Source organism: Physeter macrocephalus, chromosome 11 (genome assembly GCF_002837175.3).
Source record: "Physeter macrocephalus isolate SW-GA chromosome 11, ASM283717v5, whole genome shotgun sequence".
Classification (NCBI taxonomy): domain Eukaryota; kingdom Metazoa; phylum Chordata; class Mammalia; order Artiodactyla; family Physeteridae; genus Physeter; species Physeter macrocephalus.
The window spans coordinates 146,185,081-146,205,687 of record NC_041224.1 but is presented as its reverse complement, the minus strand read 5'-3'; the positions used below and the strand labels follow the sequence as shown (position 1 = coordinate 146,205,687).

Sequence of the window (20,607 nt, the reverse complement as noted above, 5' to 3'; positions counted from 1 at the left end):
AGCTGGTAAGTGTTGTCCTTGCTCCGTTAGGGTCCAGGTGGGGACAGGGAGCCTGAAAGCTTCAGAACCAGTGCCTGGGTGGTTTAGGTCACAGGCTCTGAGCTCACCTATCTGGACTGGCTCTGGGTGACACTGCCGTGGTTTCCTGAGGCATGAGGACAGCAGTAGCACAAAGTGCCATTGTGAGGTGTGAAGGCATAAGTTGGAAAGCCTGGCACTTTGGAAGGACTCACATGTTAACAATTCTTAGGTCTATCCGCCGGCATGGGTCCTGGCCACGCAAACATTTGAATTCTGTTGAAATATGGAGTGAATAAGCCCTATCCTTCAGTGTGTTCAAATCCTCACAAGAAAGGGGCAGTAAATATATGTTGAATACCAAAGGGTGTGGTAACAAACAGGCTTTGCTTGACTTCTGAAGGGATTCCAGCAAGACATAATCTGTTACCATTTGAAAATATCTCAACTTAGGAAATGAAATACATGGAGTCATCAACGGCTCGGAGGTGGCAGGGACAGATCCGGGGCTAAAGGACAGTGGCCAGCGGCTGTGGACCAAAAGGCCACAGCAAGGCCAGCCAGCTGAGAGGAGGAATGTCACATCCATAGCAGGCTAGTGGGAGACTTGGGGTACAGGAACTCTGGTTCAAATGACTTGACTGTTTACCGACCAGGTAGCGAGTCCAGGGCCCTCTCCTTTGCAGAGAGCCGCCGTGAATGGTTCGGCAGGCCTTTCCATCTGGGAGCTCCCATGAGGCCAGGTGTGGTCTTCGTGCTTTGCTACTGCACCCCAAGCACAGTGCCTGGCCTGTCACAGGCACCACACACAGACACAAGCGTGTGTGTGTGTTCATCTCTGAGTGCTGTTAGGTCAGTCCTGAGGTTGCCTCTGCATGAGTTCAATCCATGGGTATTTGACCGGCATGTATTCTCAGCCCAGCCCTGTGCCAGGCACTGGGGAGATTCAGGGCACCTAATGAAGCCTAGGCCCTGCCGCCAAGAAGCTTAGAGGAGTTGGAGACCAGACTCATGCACGTGGCACAAGTGTGCATGTCCGGGCTACAATGCCAGAGGAGTTCAGAGGCTGGGGCCCTTGACGAGAGAGGGCTGGCAGGTGGGAGGGGCAGGGAACAGGGCCAGGTCATCGCTTCTCAAGCTCTTGCTGCGCTCTCCTTCCTACCCGAACAGAACCAGCCCCGGGCTCCCGGTGCAGCCGGCAGAGAAGCTGGGTGGAGGCTATGGGTGAAAGGAAGGTGGGCCAGAGCCTCCCCCCTGCATGGGCTGGCTAACCATTCACATCCCACCACGCAGACTGGCCACCGTGGGATCCAGGCCCAAGGCAGCCACTGCTCTCGAGACGGAGGGGAGGGACTCGAGGGGTGGAGCCCAGTGAAGCATTCACCTTCCTTGGGAGCATGGTGTAGGTCTCCAGGGTACTCATGTCATCATTCCCATCATCATTCCCCTCACAGAGGGGCCACTGCAGGGCACTCACCACGCTCCTGCCAGGCACTGGTCAGCACGCCTGGGCAGCAGAGTCCCTGCAGCCCCTGCACCCAGCCTTCCCCTTGAGAGAGCTGTGCCACTGAGCCTGCTCTGACTCTGGTAGCTGAAGTCCCAGGTTCCTGTCTTTGTCTCATCGGCCCAGGCCATCACAGGTACAGCAGATGGCAACATAAGTCCCACATCCAAGAGAACAAGAATGCAATACCTTTTATTATGGAAAGAATTTAATGTGACCAAAGGTTGTGAGAGTAGAATACTAAACCCTAATGTAGGGACTTCCCTGGTGGCGCAGTGGTTAAGAATCCGCCTGCCAATGCAGGGGACATGGGTTCGAGCCCTGGTCCGGGGAGATCCCACATGCTGCGGAGCAACTAAGCCCGTGCGTGCGCCACAACTACTGAGCCTGCGCTCTAGAGCCCGTGGGCCACAACTACTGAGCCCACGTGCCGCAACTAGAAGCCCGTGCACCTCAAGTCTATGTTCCGCAACAAGAGAAGCCACTGCAATGAGAAGCCTGTGCGCCACAACAAAAGAGTAGCCCCCGCTCGCCGCAACTAGAGAAAGCCCGCACTCAGCAACGAAGACCCAACACTGCCCCCCCCCAAAAAAAAACCTAACGTACCCATTACCCAATGTCAACGATTACCAACATGCAATACTTCTTGAAAGAAAAGGGATGGAAAATGCATTATTATTAAAAGTAAGAAAGTGTGGGTATAGCAAAGGGACACGGAGCCAACTGAAAGAGCTCCTGATGGCCAAAGCTGGAACAATTTGAGCAGTAAAATAAAACATAGTATTGGAACACTGATACATAACCCAAAGTATAAAGTAAATATTCATGAGTGCATACTGATATAAATTATTGAATAAATAAATGGAGCATAGACAGACCTCCCAAACAAAAGAATTCCAAATAATTTATGTAGCTACTCTACCCTCAAGGACGTGGGGCACAACTCCCCATCCCTTAAGTGCGGGCTGTGCACACGGACTTCCTTCTAAAGGGAACAGCAGGGGAAGGGGAAGAAAGGAAACTTATGGTGGGGAAACCTGACAAACCTCAGGCAGGTGGCCAGGGTTAACAGCATTAGTGATGAGCCATGTTGATAGCATGTACCATTGATAGGATGCGATCAGAGGGCACTTGACCTCTGTGGTGTTCCACCCACCAAACCTAGTCTAACCAGGAAAAAATGGACACAAATCCCAGTTGGTGGACATTCTGCAAAATACTTAACGAGTCCTCAAAACTGTCAAGGTCACTCAAAGCAAGGAAAGTCTAAGGATGTCACAGCCAAGAGCAGCCTAAGGAGACATAATGACTAAATGTAATGAGGTATCTTGGATGGGATCCTGGGGCAGAGAAAGGACATCAAGTAAAAACTAAGGATTCTGAACAAAGTACGGACTTCAGTTAATATATCAATATTGGCCATTAGTTAGGATGAATGTATCATATTTATATGAGATGCTAAGAGGAGAAACTGACTCGGGGTATATGGGAAGTCAGTGAACGTTTATTTTTTAAAATGCATTATTGTCACTGTTGTTATTTTTCCACATCTGTGTTTCTGCAGGGGGCAGAGAAAGCTTCCCATTAAGCTGGGCTGGTGATGAGCACTCTGCCCGCCTGCCTGGCTTTCTTCTTGGATGTGCCCGAGAAGTAGGAGGGAGGAACATCAGCCGCCTGGCCCCGTCCTCTGAACCTCCTGCACCAGCTGGTAATAGGCAAGGAGGTTATTGCGAGGAAGTGAAAGAGGATGTCCAGGAACCAGTCAGGCATGCCGGGCTGGAGTGGAGAAGGCTGGCTGTGGTCAGCTCCCGGGAAGACTGACTCACCGGGGCCTCGCTTGTGACTCACGCAGCATCACACTCTGCACTGGGGTGGCACGCATTTGGTGCAGGGGCCGTGGCCCTATGCCAGGGACCTGACAGACAGTGGGCAGCGGGTCAGAAGGGTGAGGTGAGCCTGCCCCTGCTGTTCGCTGTCACCATCCTCGTCCTGGTGAAAGATGGGAGCCGGCATTCAGGGCCTCGGTCGTCCACCCCTGGAGCTTAACTCATGCATGTTTAGCTACTGCTCCCCACCCCCGAGACCACCCATTTCAGAGACCTGGGGTGGTGGAAGCACATGGGCTACGGAGGCAGCAGATCTGGGTTCAGGTTCAGACTCCACTACCTGATAGCTCGGAAACCTTGGGTGAGTCACTTAAGCTCTCTGACCTGTTTCTCCAGTTGTAAAATGCAGACACACACCTGCCTCACCCACCTCATGAGGTTGAGTCAAGGATCAAATGAGGAGAGACAGTGACCAGGAGGCTCCCTCTCAGGGGTCGTTTGGATGGAGGTGACAAGAACGATCAGCATTCTTCAGGCAGCAGGTAAGGAGTTCATGGCTCTGGGGCTAATCTGGAATAGAGTTTTCTATGTATCAGGATGCTCTGGGTTGCAAGAAATAGTAAATCCAACTCAAACTGGCTTACACAGCTGAAAAATGCAGAGGCAGATCCAGGCTGCAGGAGTCGTGTGACAGGGTTCTGGCCGTGTTTCTCGGTAAGTGTCTCAGGGAGTCTGTGTGGACTGGCTTCCTTCTAGGTAGGAAAATGGTTGTTGGAGTCCCAGGCCACACATTCCACCATCCCTAATAGGAGAGAACTGCTTTTCCCCTGTCATCAAATGTCCAGGGCTTCTCTCTCTTTGGTCTATTTTAGGCCACATCCTTGGCTCTGAATCAATCACTGAAGCTAGGACAAACCATGCTGATTGGCTTAGGCCTGGGTTATTATTAAACCTGAACAAATTACTCAAGCAGAGGGATGGATTAAAATGATTGGCTTAGGCCAATCAGAGCCCAGCCTGGAGGTAGGAGGGGGGACACACCCACACAGGCCTTTTGGCTGCCACAGCTGGGGAGGGGAGGAATGGATGCCACAGTGTCCACTACAGGTTTCTAGAATCCACCATTGGAGAGAACGTGGTGATTTTGCCTCTCTAGCATCCATCTCCCCCTTTTGGCTACAACCCTAATTTGCACTGGGGCTTCATTCCTTCCCCATTCTTGGACTATGTGCTTCTGATGGAGCCCCATTTCCCACTCATGGGAGAAGCATTTGATCGATCAGTGCACTGTAATCTCCTGGCCACAGGATTGCATGTCAGAAAGGCACTTGGCTTGATCAAAGTCAGTGAAATGCAGTGATACTCACTGGGAAGAAAGTGCCAGCTGCTCTTGTCTGCTGAACTTGACCCTAAGAGGATGTAAGGTCTGGAGCTATTGCTACTGCCATTTTAGAACCACATGGAGAGAGCCTGAGACTGGAGCCGATATAGAAAGATGGAAAGAAAGCCACTGAAGCCACTCAGAAAGCCAAGCTAATTCCTGGACGATTCAGTTTATGAATCAACACATCTCCTCTTTGCTTTAAGCCTGTTTGGGTCAGGTTTTCTGTCAGTTGCAACAATTCCTTAAATCATACAATTCTCCTTCCTGTTCAAGGGCAGTGAATGCCCTGAGCAGTGCATGTGGGTGGCTAAAATGTTTGGGCCGAACTTTACCAAGTACATTTTGTCATTTAACACTAATATTATGTACATGGAAAGCATCCCAGCCATGAAAAGCTGCAGAAGAATGCTAAATGAATATGGATTGGATTTAGTCTAGATCGGGGTAGGCAAACTACAGCCCATGGACCAAATCTGGCCCACCATGTTTTCATGAAGTTTTACTGGAGCATAGCCATGCTTTGTCTGCAGCTGTTTTGTACTACAGTGGTAAAGCAGAGTTGAGTAGTTGCTTGCAAAGCCTAAAATATTTAGTAATTTGGCCCTTTACAGAGAAAGTTTGCTGCCCCCTGGTGTAAATCGTGGAAGAATAAAATATTAGCAAAATACTTCCCCAAAATGAATACCTGCATCCCCAAATGAAAGCAACACTGAACAGCCCTCCATCATAGACCTCTGTATCCTTGTAGTAACATCAAGCCCTACTATCAGCGTTAGGAGAGCAGACTTTCATTGTACCGAACTTATCCCAGACGGTGAACGAGACATCCTATGTCTTTGTTAAGATTTGGTCTCTGCAGTGCCTGTATCTTAGTAGCCCTGTCCACAGAGGGTCTAGGAAGCCTACAGGCCTAAGAACAGTCATTTCCCACCCCAGCCATTACCCTTTCCTCTGACTCGGGATGCTGAAGCTACTGGCTATTTCCTGCACGTAGTCCAGTGACCCTCTTCCATAAGGAGGTGGGATCAATGTAAACATGGTGGGAAGAAGAGACAAGTTCTTCAGCTTTCATAATGGAATATCAGCATTGTTATCTGTACATCTCTGACTTCTGATGCCAATGGATTCCACTTCTACCAACAGTATAGTGCACTCAAGAAGCTCCATGTTTAGTTCCCAGCTATCAAGCTCCTGCCAGAAGCACAATTAATACCGGTGAAATAGCCAGGGTCATGTAAGCAACCACCCTGCCAGGGGTTTCTAAAGTCCATCTCTCTGCTAAGTTAAATCACCAGGAGGCAACATACTAAAATCTAAGGCTAGTCCTCCATGGTAGGACATCGTGGAACTGTTATTTAATATTATGGCCTCTGCTTTTGTGTGAGGTCTTCCTGAGAAGTGGCTTCATCAAGGACGCTCCTGCATTGTCACAACACAGTGGCCAGAATCTAACTAGTGGCTTCTAACTCAGAAACGATACCACGAACAGAGGGCAGTTTAGGAATATTGTTGACTCGTATTGTCTCAGGCAAGTTCACGCTGGCTTAGCCACGAGGTCCCCTTCTGCTCACCGTGGGGTCTGGAAGGCTTCCCAACTTACACAGCATTCAAGGTGGGTCTGAGATAGTTCCAAGGGGGACGTTGGGGCCCATCTGGATATAGAGATCTGTAGTCGGCTTATATTTCTTTATTGATAGCGGAAATATTTATTTGGAGCAACCTACCTTGAATGCTGTGTAAGTGCCTCTGACTCATGGATCCACATGATAAATCTGAGAATCTACCTGCAGGACCCACTTTGAATGTTCTTTACGTTGGGAAACTCTCCAGACCCAAATGGGAGCAGAGAGAAGTCTCATGGATATGCCAGTGTAAACTCCCCTACCCTTTGGGGCCCACCTCAAATCCTCCCTCCTTGGTATAAAGCCAGTGCAGACGGAAGCAATCCCTTCTGTCTCTTAACCACACCAATTATCACTGCAATTCATCTCGTAATACCTTGAGGCTAGTGGTGTTAGAGGGTCTGGCCTTTCGTTGTAGTGACGGGAAGGGTGCATTTCAGTATGTTGCTTTGTAGCCTGAACTTTTGTTATCCCAGCCAAAAACGGCATGGGGGCAGGAGTTACATTCCAGGATGTGGCTCTGGCTTATGCTCCACCTCTGAGGGTTCCCTCTCCTTTCCTGTCAAGGGGGGGCAGGCCACAGAGCACCCGCCTTCTTGGCTTCTCCCTGGGAGAGGGTCTCTGCCCAGACGAGGAACGCCAGGTGACACAGGATTCCGACCTGTCCCTGTGACAGCCGCCCAGCCCCTGGCCAGGACGTCACCCACCCCACCTGCTGCTGCGTGCCTGCATGAGGGCTCGGGAGCGCAGTCCCTGCTCGTAGCCAGGTGGAGGAGACAGACTCCCAGACCGTGAAACCGTGTGTGGCGTGCTGGGACAAACTGAAGTGCTCCGGGGGGCTTTTCCCCTCCTTGTCCTCGACTGGAGAAGGGATGTGAGGGAGGAAGGCAAGTCAGACCTCTTTGTAACTACCGACTCGCCCGGCCTGCAGTCGCACACGGGAGGAGACTGGCAACCCACGAGCAAGCTGCAGAACTCCGAACGCTGGGCACTCGGAAGGAATTTTCTTGGTACCAGTCACAAATGAGAGACATCATAGAAAAGGTTATTCTTTTACTATTTCAAGGAGGTAATACATAGCCCAATACACCAAAGCACTAGGGAATTAGAGGCAGCAGATGGCCAGAGTTTTTGAGAAGAGCCTTATGCCGCATCTCCAGGCCCCCATCTGCCCACAGCCCAGGGCTGCTTATGGAAAGGCCAGACCGGCGACATGGAGCTCGCTGTGACCGTAGCAGTGGACAAGTGAGCCAACTCCTCAAGACCCCACTGACCGAGAAAGGGTTCTTCTGTGAGGGCAGCGGAGGCCCTGCCAGGCTGAACACACCAGGCAGCACTCAGCCCTGGCCCGGCCAGGTTTCCGCGGCTACTGCCTCAGCAGCACCCAGCTTATCTAGCGCTTGGTTTTATTTCTCTGAGCCTGGAGTGGGCAGGATGTGAATAAATCCTGAGTCAGAAATTAAGGTGAAAGTCTTTCTTAGTAGTGTTAATACTTGGGGTGAGAGAAGACAACACCGTCTTTGAGGAGGGTGGGCTGGGAGTCGGTGGAAGACAGATGGAAACAGACTGGCCACGGGCTGAAGGTGCTGCCTTGCAGTCCTCAGAGGGCCTTTTCAGGGCACCTGCGGGGGGCGGTGGGGGGGGGCTGAGTGGGGGGGCTCTGGGGCTGCTTCCTCTGGCACAGAGTTGAACTAGAGGTTCATTTTCCACTCGTAATTGGCTTCCCGGGTCTAAGTCACCACAAGTGGGGCTGAAGGAAATCCTGCCCAACCCGGCCTTGGAGATGTGTGGTCAGTGCCCAGTGTGGACAGGGAGGGACTCACACCTCCCGAGAGCTTTCTCCTCCCACCCCAGCTCCTTCCCCTTGCAAGTAACCAGGCTGGGAGGTGAGCGCCTCGGGCACCTCTGAGTGAAGTGCCACCATGTTTTTTTCCTGGAGAATTCATTTTGGTGGGACTCAAAGCCCCTGCCTAGGCATGGAGCAGACTTATTTCCACCCACGGAGGCCACCTTCCTGGTGACTTAACGGTGGCACAAGGAGGAATCGCAGCAGCAACTCCAGGTGCCGTAACACTCATAAACATCATTCGCTTCGATGCGACGGTCGCACTGGAGAGCTGCACTGTTCCCCAACCAACCCTGGCCAGGCCAGAGCGGGTTCAGATCCCGCGTGGCTGAAGATTTTTGGTTGGACAGGAGTGGAAAGAATTTTTTAAAAACCACACCACTGTGTTCTCTAAACACAGAGCCATCAGTTTTGTTTTGTTTAACAAGAAAGGACAGAGAACCAAGCTTCACAGCGGCCAAGGCTTGTGCAGCCCAGAATGCAGTAGGTATCGAAATGTATAAACCTTGGTCTGACTGGGGAGGTGGGTGAACACAGAGCTGCGGGACACCATGCCCTCTAGTCAGCGGCAGGCTCTGCTGCTGCCTCATCCTCATGCTCCTCGAAGCCTGGAACTGGCTTCTGCAGAAAGTGCATGGTGGCCTGGATCACCTTATCTGGTCCAATATTGTACACAGGGTGAGTGGGCTGCTGCAAAGAGAAGAACAGATGCCAGTTAATCACCCCAGCGGTCCTTGGAAATGTGCACAGCCTCTGCCCATTAAATGCACTTGTAAAAATGTAACATAAGGAATCATCAGAGATGCACTAGGATCTCACAAGGCCCTAATGTTCAACAACAGGGTATTGGTAAAAACATGTTACAGTATGTGGGACACAAAGGAACATTATAGAGCCATTAAAAAACATGCTTTCAGGGCTTCCCTGGTGGCGCAGTGGTTGAGAGTCCGCCTGCCGATGCAGGGGACACGGGTTCGTGCCCCGGTCCGGGAAGATGCCACATGCCGCGGAGCGGCTGGGCCCGTGAGCCATGGCCGCTGAGGCTGCGCGTCCGGAGCCTGTGCTCCGCAACGGGAGAGGCCACAACAGTGAGAGACCCGCGTACCGCAAAAAAACAAGACAAACAAACAAAAAAACATGCTTTCAAATATTTGACGATATTGGCTAATACTTATATTAAGTGAGGAAAACAGTATGCGTGATATTATCCTAAACTTACTTTTTAAAGTGTTGATAGATGTGATTTATATAAATAGGGAAAAAATGAACATATGTCAAAATAGGAACCGTGACATGACTGTTTTAAATTTTCTTATTTATACTTTTATATATATTCCAATTATTAAAACAGTGAACATGCATCTGTATTTATAATCAAGAAAAATGGACCACAACCCTGTTACACTTAAGTAAAGGTGTCAGGCCATATATAAATTATTTTATATTATCCCACTGCACCACAGAAACCCAAAATAAACTTTGGTCTCAGACAGGGCACAATCCTAGGCCAGTATTCAGGACTCTTCCACCCTGGGACAATGAAGAAGGGGACATAATTGCAAGAGATTTAAAAAATTTTAAGAAAATACTATGAGCAACTTCATGCGAAAACATATAAAAATTCAGATAAACTGAATAGTTTTATAGAACAATATGAATTTTCAAAATTGCTCAAGAAGAAATTCTTTAAAACCTATATGAATAAGTTAAATCAATAACAATTGTTTTTTCTGCTACCACCATTCCCCCCAAAAAAATACCAGGCCTACATGGTTTCTCAAGCAAGTGTTAGCTTACAAGATAATCTCTAACTTATACAAACTTTTCCAAAGAAAAAGTAGAGTAGGAAGACACCCGTCTAATTTTATGAGGCTATATTATCCTGAAACACAAACTGGAAAAGAATACAATAAAACAAAATTTTAGATCAGTCTTTCTCATGAACACACATGCAAAAAATCCTAAATAAAAATACGAGCCAAAAATACCAGCAGAGTGAATCCAGCAGGTGTTAGAACAGCACATACACCCCCCACACTCTATTATCACCAAGCAGGGCTTATCCCGTAACGTCAAGGTCACATCAGAATATGTATTAACAAAACACAACATCAGATTAAAGGAGAAAAGCCAGATGAGGAAAAAGCATTCAATAAAATTTAACACTAGATTATGACTGAAATAAAACAAAAAAACAACCCAGTAGACCAGGAACAGAGGGGAACATCCTTAACCTGATATGAAATGTTTACCAAAACCTCACAGTAAGCATCCTCCTTAATGATGGAATTACAGAAACCTTCCCATTACAATCAGAACACTTTCTATTACCACCTCCAGTCAACACTCCATGGGGGTTTTAGCCAACATTACAAGGCAAGAAAAGAAAGAAAATTCTTAAGAATCAGGAAGGAAAAAGCAAAACTCCTTACTTGAAGATGACATTACGTTCTAAATAAGAAATCTAAGAGATTCTATAGACAAACTATTACAACTATCAAGAGAATTCAGAGGGAATTCCCTGGCGGTCCAGTGGTTAGGACTCCACACTTCCACTGCAGGGGGCCCGGTTCAATCCCTGGTCAGGGAACTAAGATCCCGCAAGCTACGTGGAGCAGCCAAAAAAAAAAGAGAATTCAGCAAGGCTGCTGGGTGCAAAATTAAACTATAATTATCCATAGCATTTCTATACATTAGTAACAACCAATTACAAAATAAAATGGAAAAAAATATTCCAGTCACAATAGACACAAAAACTATAAATTTCTTAGACAGAAGTCTAACAAAAGATGTGCTAGTCCTTTATGGAGAAAATGATAAAAGACCATTAAAAGAAATGTAAAAAATCTGAAGAATTGTGTTTATAAATGGGAAGCCCGAATGTTAAGGTCAGTTCCCTCCCATTAATCTTACATTCAATGTAATTCTAATAAAAATTCCACTAGTTTTTTTTGTGTGTGTAACTTGATAAGCTGATCCTAAAATGCACAGGAAATCCTAAAATGCAGAAGGCAAAGAATATCCAAAGCAGTTTTGAAGAAAAAGAATGAGGTGGGTAGGTAAGACTTGCTTACCTGCATTTAAGATTTGCTTAAGACAGCAAAGATAACAAACAGACCAATGGAACAGTGTGTCCAGAAACAGTCACCTCATATACAGGAACTTGAGTATGTGACACACATGTGATACATCAATAGGAAAGGTTGTAAACTTCAATAAATGGTGCTGGTCAATTGGTTAACCAAAATGGGAAAAAGATAAAATTTTATCCCACCCTCACTACAGAAGGAAATAAATTCCAAGAGAATTAAAAAATTAGATGGGATAAGCAAAACTTTAAATTGTTTAGAAGAAAAATATTTATGACCTCAGGGTAGGAAAAGATTTCTTAAGTAACGCCCCCCCCCCAAAAAAAAACCCTCAAAAACCGAAAAGGCAAATAAAATTATTCACTTTAGAGTTAAAATCTTCTATTCAACAAAAACACTAAAAACAAAGTGAAAAGACAAGTCACAAACTGGAAGAGAGTCACCACACACACACCACTGACAAAGGATTAGTATCAAGAACACACAAAGAACTCCTACTACATAAGAAAAGAGCAAACAAAATTACAAATCAATACGAAAATGAGCAAAGGATAGGAGCTGGCTGGCAACTCACAGAAGACATAACACAAATGGCCAACAAACGTTTGCAAAGATGCTCGGCCTCACCAGTAATCAGGGAAATGCAAAACAAAACTGAGATACCATTTCACATCTGTCAAGTTGGCAGAAAGGAAAAGTCTGACTATGGAGCAACTCATCTTGGTGCCATGTGAGCGTTAAATAACCCAAGCACAAAGGGGCAAGGTTCAGGGCCATCTGGTGAGGATGAAGGTGTATCTCTCTCAGAAACTGTAACTCGAGAATGTTCACTGCAACACCTTGTGTAATAGCAAAATCTGAAACCATCTCAGTGTTAACCAACAGGAGACTAGAAAATTAAACTGGGGTACACTTAGACAAGGGAATACCATACAGGAGTTAAGATGAATAAACTAGAGCAACACATATGAAGACGACTAAGCCTCAAAAGGGTAATGGTCGGTGAGAAAAGTGATGCAGAATAAATGGTCGGGTAGATACTGTTATAAAACATTTGAAAACATACAAAACAACTCTATATATAGTTCGTGGATACATACCTATGTAGTAATAGCACAAAAACATTTGCAGGCATGATAAATGTCAAATTTAGGATGGGGTTACGCTGAGGAAGGAGGGAGGGAAAAGAACGGAAGAGGGTTGCATAGGAGGCAAATACTTGAAACAGCCGAAGGGTTGTTACTTGGATTTTCTCAATTACTAGTGAGGCTGAGCATCTTTTCATCCACCTACTGGCCATTTGTGTTTCTTCTGTTGGAATATTTCATGACAATCTGCACAGGCCCCATCATCTGACAGCTGCAGACAGTCTTAGCCGGAGTTGAGTCTCAGGATCATGACTAGGCTCACAAGCATGTCCCGTGGCCAGGCTGGCCTGGGGCTGGATACAGTGGTGAACAGCTCGCCCGCACAGGGCTGACAGTTTTTGAGGGAAGCAGATAAAACCCAGTTAAACACACGCATGACAAATCGTGCTGGTGCTATGAAGGGCACAAACCAGGCTCTGGCAGAGTGTTTCAGGGCATCTCATTTACAGAAGGTGGTCTGAGAGGGCTTCTCCGGAGGGATGGCCGCAAGCTGAGAGCTCCAGAAGACAGTCAGCCACATGGGCAGGGCTGCTGGCTGCAGGTGCAGAAACTCACTACCTCTGAGCCAGTTTCCTGGGAGATGGGAACTAATGACAAGTGGTCTGGGCCCTAGGCTGTGGGACAAAGGCACAAACCCTCTGTCACAGGTTGGACCCTCACCTGGAACCTCGAGTTTGCCAGCCAGATGCTCATGAATGGAGAACGAGCTGCAGACAGAGGGTGGGGACGGTGAGTTCACCAGCCTGTCCATGTCCTCATGCAGCCGGTTCTGCAGGCCAAGAGCGGGTGCTCTGCTCTCCCGCCAGCCCCATCCTGGGGGCCCTGTGGAGAAGCAGTGGTAAGCCCCCCATCCCACCTTACCAGGGCGTTTTCGGGCACACCCAGGACCACATCGTGCAACATGGCTCCACTGCCGAAGTGCTGGGCTATGGACAGGCCGCTCAGGCAGTAGCAGGTGTGGTAGAAGTCCCGGGACCTGGAAGGACGGGGCGACCCTGAGCAGGCGTCCTCTGCTCCCCATCCGGCCCCAGCACAGCCTCTGACAACAAGGCCACCGCACAGACGCAGAGGCCTGGGGAGCGCTCACGCGTCCCATCCCACCCTCCACGCACCTCGAAGCCTGGCTTCCCCCAGCAGCATTTTTCAGAGCCCCATCCTTCCGCCCTGCTTGATAGCAGGAACTGTAACCTTACAGTCGGTCCTGTCAGCTGTCTTCTGGAAAGGGCTCTCCAGGGTAGTGCTGGCTAAATTAATATAGTTTAAAAAAAAAAAATCCCACATCAAAATTTCTAGGAATGGGCCAAATTCTTCCTGATAAATTGCTGGGGACTGGCCTTCAGCTGGACCAGGATGCAGAGGCAGCAGGGTGTGTGTGTGCTGGGGGAGTGGGGAGTGAGCAGCAAGGGTAACAGGACTTGACTGGTTTCCCTTTTTCTTTTAGTATGGCACCTAAAGGTATTGAATCTACTCGGTAATGGTCGCCTTGATTATAATCTCTGTTTATGACACTCAGGAGTTTAAAAATCCTGTATCCTCTTCTATTTAAATCAGTTTGGTTAAATAAGAGGAGGGGCTTCCCTGGTGGCGCAGTGGTTAAGAATCTGCCTGCCAATGCAGGGGACACGGGTTCGAGCCCTGGTCCAGGAAGATCCCACATGCCGCGGAGCAGCTAAGCCTGTGCGCCACATCTACTGAGCCTGTGCTCTAGAGCCCGTGAGCCACAACTACTGAGCCTATGCTCTAGAGCCCACAAGCCACAACTACTGATCCTGTGCTCTAGAGCCCACAAGCCACAACTACTAAGCCTGCGTGCCACAAGTACTGAGCCTGTGCTCTAGAGCCCGCGAGCCACAACTACTGAGCCTGCGTGACACAACTACTGAGCCTGTGCTCTAGAGCCCACGAGCCACAACTACTGAGCCTGTGCTCTAGAGCCCGTGAGCCACAGCTACTGAGCCCATGAGCCACAACTACTGAGCCTGTGCTCTAGAGCCCGTGGGCCACAGCTACTGAGCCCGTGAGCCACAACTACTGAGCCTGTACTCTAGAGCCCGTGAGCCACAACTACTGAGCCCGTGCTCTAGAGCCCGTGAGCCACAGCTACTGAGCCCGTGAGCCACAACTACTGAGCCTGTGCTCTAGAGCCTGTGAGCCACAGCTACTGAGCCCGTGAGCCACAGCTACTGAGCCTGTACTCTAGAGCCCGTAAGCCACAACTACTGAAGCCCACGTGCCTAGAGCCCGTGCTCCGCAACAAGAGAAGCCACCACACCACAGTGAAGAGTAGCCCCCCCTCCACAACTAGAGAAAGCCTGCGCGCAGCAACGAAGACCCAATGCAGCCAAAGATAAATAAATAAATTTATAAAAAAATAAATAAAAATTAAAAAGAGGAAAGAAAAGCTACCAACACAGCAATCTGTTTACCTAACTGGAGAGGGGGTGCAAGTAAGCTGAGGAAAGGAGAGCACTGGAGGGGCCAGGATGGATGGATGGCACTGGATGGGGGTGCTCCCAGCTGGGCTGCTTCCTCCCATGCCACACGTGCACTAAACAGCAACACAGAAAGGCCCACCCCGTCTGGCTCTGAGTAGGCCTAAGATGCTCACCCCTCTCTCCCCGCCCCGTCCTTCCCTCCCCAGAGGCAAGGCACTCACTTGCCAGGTTTATCCAGAAGCCCCCCGGTGGGGCACTGGCAGCACATAAGAATGTACTCCTGCAGGGCCTGCTGATGAAACATCCAGCGGCTCATGCTGAGGGCAGGGTCACCTGCAGAAGACAAAGGATCAGTGTGGGCTGGAGCCTAGGAGAAGTCCAGCAAAGGATCAATGACTTCTTTGTATTTTAGGATCCATTAGGAACTGTCAGGGTTTCCCTCTATTCTCCTTGGACTAATCTTGAAAACTACATTCTTGGGACACTTGATTTCTTCACCCAAGTCCCGAGACACGTCCCTTCTCCTGAACCTTGAAGAGTCAAAGTGCAGCAGGTCAGAGCGACACTTGGCTTTACTTGAAGTGTCCCCTTACCCTGGATGACCACCCTAAACCATGTCCCTTGCAGGCATGGACAAACTGTTTAGCTCAGCTTACCAGACTGACCTCTGCTACTGCTCCTGACTTGGTTCACAATTCCTTTCCCTGGGCTTCTTAAGACATTTCCTCCAGTGCATCTCTGAAACTTGTTAACCAGACTCTTAATTAGCCAAGAGAACTCTAATGGGGTAATAATGTCTGTTTCTTCTATTGATACTTGTCTTAGCCTGGATTTAGTCTATCTCCAAAGGGAATTCTCCAACTAGTGTTTTGGCTCAAAAAATTTTCCCTAAGAAGCATTCTAATAACCACCCTCCTGCATCATATGACAGCCCAAGCAGAAATTGACAATTCTGGTGATAATATTAAAGCACTGCCAATCAGCAGTACTTTAATCAGCAGTCAGAGACTCCTGTGGACCACACGGTTATCAAGGGTGGAGGAGGGACAGATAATCAATAGATAGATGTGCACGGAAACATTTATGTGGGAATACACATATAGAATGTGCATTAAGTCTCTGGTTAATTTTATACTTTGATACCTGGGCTACAAAGGTAGCAAACAATCTGTAAATGACAACCAAAAGCTAATTTTTCTTCCAGTCTTTTTGTGTTTCTATGCATTTTTCTATACAGGTATGATAATTTTGTATCTTACGTTTTTCATTTAACTCTACAGGCATACATTTTTCTGTTCTGCTACATAATCTTCAAAACCATCATTCTAAAGAGCCATACAGCATTTCATTAAGTGGACACATAAGGTAATGGCATCAATATAGGCTCTGGATCCAAACTCTCACATATATGAGTAGAGAATCTTCTGTGGTAAAAATTCATCAAAGTTTATAGTAAATGCAGTATATAAAGAGAATATGTAGGCAAAATAGTTAATTTTGGAATATTTATATACATAGAATACTATAGAAAATAACCATTTTTAGATTTCCTAAATGAGAGATGGGAGGAGAGATGGGTGCAGTCAGAAAGTGATTGCCGTCTCCTGGGTTGAGCACTGGATGAGGTGCACGGTCAGCTGATGTTTGGGGGCCACATGCAAAAACCGCTCATCTTCAACACCCGAGCCCCGGCCTGACCCTGAGATGCTCACACTAGAAGAGGCACATGGGAACTGAGCCCAAGGAAGGAGGGGCGCTTTCACGTCCCCCCTCTCAAGCTCAGCCTGGCACACAGGCTTACTGAAGGAAGCGCTCACACTATTTTACTTTCCTCTTTGTTCTTTCTCCACCTGTGAGCATAGTGGACTCTGTAGGAGATACATATATGATGGGACTTCACTCTATCTTGTTTCCAAGGTTGTTTCCAGTTCCTTGCAATCATAAAAAATGCCGCAATAAACATGTTTGTGAATCTTCTCTATGTCTAGGATTATCTTCTTCAAGTAGATTCACAGGAGTGGAATGATTCAGTTAAAGGGAATAAACATTTTTAAGGCTTTTAATAGATACTGATAAACTGCTTTAAGACTTTATATAGCTGCCAGCAAAATTTAAGATTTTCCTGTACTACCTCTAGCACTGGTTACTTTGAAAAAAAGGTTCTCGGCAATGAAAATGTTAAAAAGAAACAGTACCTGATCATTTGTTTTGATGTGCATGCCTTTAGTTACTAATTAGGGTGAACTGTTCCCGTAACTTTTGCTTACTAGTTCGATTTCCTTTTGAGAGTGTCTGTCCTTTTGTCTTCTGAGATCCAAGAGTCAATTTTATTAATCTAGCTTTTTACTATATTTACTCTTTATCCATATCATATGGTATACCTATTTCTCCCTTTTGGCTCTACTTTTTTGGTTATATGGGTTTTTTAAATTGCATAAATATAGTTTACACATATGCTGTAATCACAGTGTTGATTTTTTCCTTTGTGATTTCTTCTTTTAAGAAGCACATTTAATGGATACAGAGATTTGGGCGGGTGGTGATGAAAACTCTAAAATTGATTATAGTGATGGTTGCACAGCTCTGAATACACTAAAAACTACTGAACTGTACACTTTAAATGGGTAAATTGTTCACTATGTGAATTACATCTCAACAGAGCTGTTATTTTTAAAAGCATATTTACTAAACTTTAGGGTAACTGCATTAAACATCTGTACAAAATATACCTTTCCTTCATATCCTATACGAAATAAAAGACTGTTACCTTAAGGTAAATAATAACCTATCACTAAAATTGGAATCTGAAAAGAAAATGCTATGTTTATTATTAAAAAGATTACAGAGTGTTTCAGTTACCCCTACGTTATTGAAGTCTAAAGGCTCAAAGTTCATAAACTGGACAAGGAACTTCCTGAGATCTTGAATTTGCACATCAACACACATAATTACGGTGAGACGAAGGGAGATATGATTACAGGCTGATAACTGTACACTGGAGTCGGCCTTTTAAATCCTTTACATCTCTCCCTTAAAATACACATCCCCGTTATAATGTCATTTTGCATTTCAAAGGTTCCTTTTATCTGAGAAATCAAAAGTTTTTCAAACAGTAACTGACAGGTACAGCCACATGTAGCTCAATTTCACAGGTGGACAAATAAAGCCTGGGGTACATCCCAAAGAACATGGCAGCAACTAGTAACTATCAATCCAAACAGAAACTCACAGGCCTGCTGCTATCCTTCTGCTCCACAAAAACAAAGTGACTCACTAATTTAGTCAGCATTTGATATTTTAAAGATATTAATAGCAATTTGTTCTTGTACTCAAATACTGTCTTCTATACGTAAGGCAGCCACCGCATGGACTACAGAAGAGATAGGGATTGGCCTGGGTTCATGTGCTACAGTGTGCCGGTCCCATGTCATCTTTTTAGTTATCAGTATGATCATCATCATCACCTTTTAAAAATGTATTTGTTCACTTACTAAAAGTAGTAACACACATGGTAAAAAAAAAAAAAAAAAAGAAAAAGAAAAAAAAAAAGCAGCCTACAGTACAATAGGAAAAGTACATTTCCCTCCCTCCACCTCCTACCCCTCTCCCAAAGGTACCCATTGTTAAAGGGGAGTTGTGTATACTTCCAGGAAAGCTGGGTGGATGCCAGCCTGTGTGCACACAGATAGACTGTTCTCGGCCTGGCCTTTGACACTTTCCGTTGTGTCCTGGAGAGCTTTCCACGTGAGCCCATTGTAATGCAGCTACTGTATGAAGAGATCATAATTTATTTAACTGTTAGCCTTTTGATGGGCAGTTGGGTTGTTTGCTATTAAAACTCCACTTCAACACACATCCTTTGCAATGTCTGTGCAGGTAAATTCCTGCCAGTGTCCTCAGTGGGTTTAAATAATTTCAACTGATGTCTCCAAACTACCCTCCAAAAAATGACACACCTATTTACACCCCCTCTAACAGTGAAAAGTGCCTGTTTTCCCACACTTTCCCCAACATAGGGTATCAAATTTTCTAATCTCTGCTAACCTGATAGTAAAAACAAATAGGGTCCCACTGTTTTTATTTGCATTTCTTTAACTATCACCTTTTCGTCTGATTAATGGCCATCTACAGATGGCAGGGCTCTGATACCATGACAGGTGGCAATCAGGTATTATAAAGCAAGTCACTTACCCATGCTGTACTTTGTTTCCTCACCTGTAAAATGGGAATAATGATAGAACCTGTTTCTTTTTCTTTTTCTTTTTTTTGGCCATGCAGCTTGCGGTATGTCAGTTCCCCGACCAGGGATTGAACCTGGGCCACAGCAGTGAAACCCCGGAATCCTAACTACTAGGCCACCAGGGAACTCCCGGATAGTATTCGTTTCATAGGGCTGTTTGGAGGATCAAATGAGAAAATACATGTGTAATACTCAGTTCTGCCCCTGGCCTGCGGTGAGCATGTGGTAAGTCTCAGTAGTTGTAGCAGCTGTAGTAGAAGTTATAATAATATCAGTTCTTTTTCTGTCTGTTCTGAACCTGTCTGTTCAGATCCTCTGCCTGTTTTTCAATTGGGTTGTTCATGTTTCTTACTGCTTGGTATGACTTTCTCAAATGAAATTAAGCTCTTCATCATTTATCCAAATATTTTCCCCACCTTGCTACGAGTTTTGTTTATAGAATTTCTCTTTTGTAAAATAACTTTTGTTGTTTTCCTTTATGTAAGAAAGATATATTATTGTAGAAAAATTAGAAAATAGAAGTAAAAAAGAAAGAAAACAAACATCACCTGTCATTTCATAACCCAGATACGTTCCATTAATTTTTTGGAGTCAACTCTACACTGAAAATGGAATTACATACATACTACTTTGAAACCTAACTTTGATCACAGTATATTGTGAATATCGTTCTACGCCGCATCTCCTTTTGACTCCCAACGTCAGCATTTTGCCCACCACTCAAAACACTCCCGTCTTCCGGAGGCCTGCCTAGTCCAGGTCCACTGTTTGCTGAGACGTGAGCTTCGGGCCTAACATGGGCCTCCTTCCAGGCAGTGAAAAAAGCTGGAAGCACCAAGATTCACAGGCAACTAACTTTTCCCACAGGGAGAGCTTTGAATGTGACTAGTCCTCCAGAACTTGCACTACGATAAACAAAATGTGAACCAGGGCCCCCTTGAAGACTTTGGCAGGTAGCCCTCCTGTTATGCTCTCACTGGATTTTCCTGGCAGCTGCAGAATGACTGCATCTTAATCCTGCCAGGGACAGGTTTGTGAAAGGCTGACGGTGTGACCCAGAGGCTTGACCTCACTAACTCCAAATAAAGAGATCACTAAAACCCCAAGTTATTTGTTTTGAAACGCCGGACTCTCGGGGGACTTCTGACTTCCCTACTATAGTGTTCAGCCAGAGACCGTGCAGGTTCCAGAGTCAGGGGACGTATCTCAGCCGAGACACATCTCAGCACCCTGAAACTGAAAGCCCGGGGGCTCCAGGCCAAGGACTCTCAGGACAGACCGCGACGGGGAGGATGGGGCGATGGGGAAACAGGACAGAGGCTCTGCTGACTTCAGTTTGGTACCCAAAGTGGCCACAACTTAAATGAAATTAAGAAACGAAAGAAAGGGGCTCAGAAAAAAACAGCCAAACAAGAAGAAAACGTGTGTGGGGCAGGGCGGGGGACGGGGGCAGTAGAAAAGAATCCCATCTTCTACATTTGAGCAATGAATAACC

At 46.6% G+C, this 20,607-nt stretch overlaps 1 protein-coding gene and 1 long non-coding RNA gene across 13 annotated transcripts in view; one reads left to right on the top strand and one right to left on the bottom strand.

Annotated features, from left to right (window-relative positions):
- The first annotated feature begins 3,805 nt into the window (after window positions 1-3,805).
- On the top strand, window positions 3,806-19,259 carry LOC129392561 (uncharacterized). The gene is made up of 3 exons (XR_008618683.1): window positions 3,806-3,890; window positions 16,153-16,237; window positions 19,151-19,259. It is a non-coding gene; the product is annotated as an uncharacterized lncRNA (long non-coding RNA).
- The window catches only part of FNTB (farnesyltransferase, CAAX box, subunit beta), an 84,732-nt gene continuing 67,950 nt past the window's right edge, over window positions 3,826-20,607 (bottom strand). Inside the window, exons 10-15 of one of the 12 annotated variants that reach the window (XR_003682001.2) lie at window positions 18,490-18,639; window positions 15,094-15,205; window positions 13,299-13,413; window positions 8,706-8,890; window positions 3,993-4,100; window positions 3,826-3,918 (exon numbers count right to left, since the gene is read on the bottom strand). Coding sequence is in view for 8 of the 12 variants with exons in the window: in XM_028496001.1 (XP_028351802.1) it covers window positions 12,638-12,765; window positions 13,098-13,206; window positions 13,299-13,413; window positions 15,094-15,205; window positions 18,490-18,639 (614 nt within the window). In the remaining 4 variants the exon portion in view is untranslated. Of the gene's footprint in view, window positions 3,919-3,992; window positions 4,101-7,392; window positions 8,891-9,981; window positions 12,766-13,097; window positions 13,260-13,298; window positions 13,414-15,093; window positions 15,206-18,489; window positions 18,640-20,607 lie in introns of those variants that run through there. The other 11 variants (XR_003682000.1, XR_003681999.1, XR_003682003.2 and 8 more) reach the window with 11 other exon arrangements.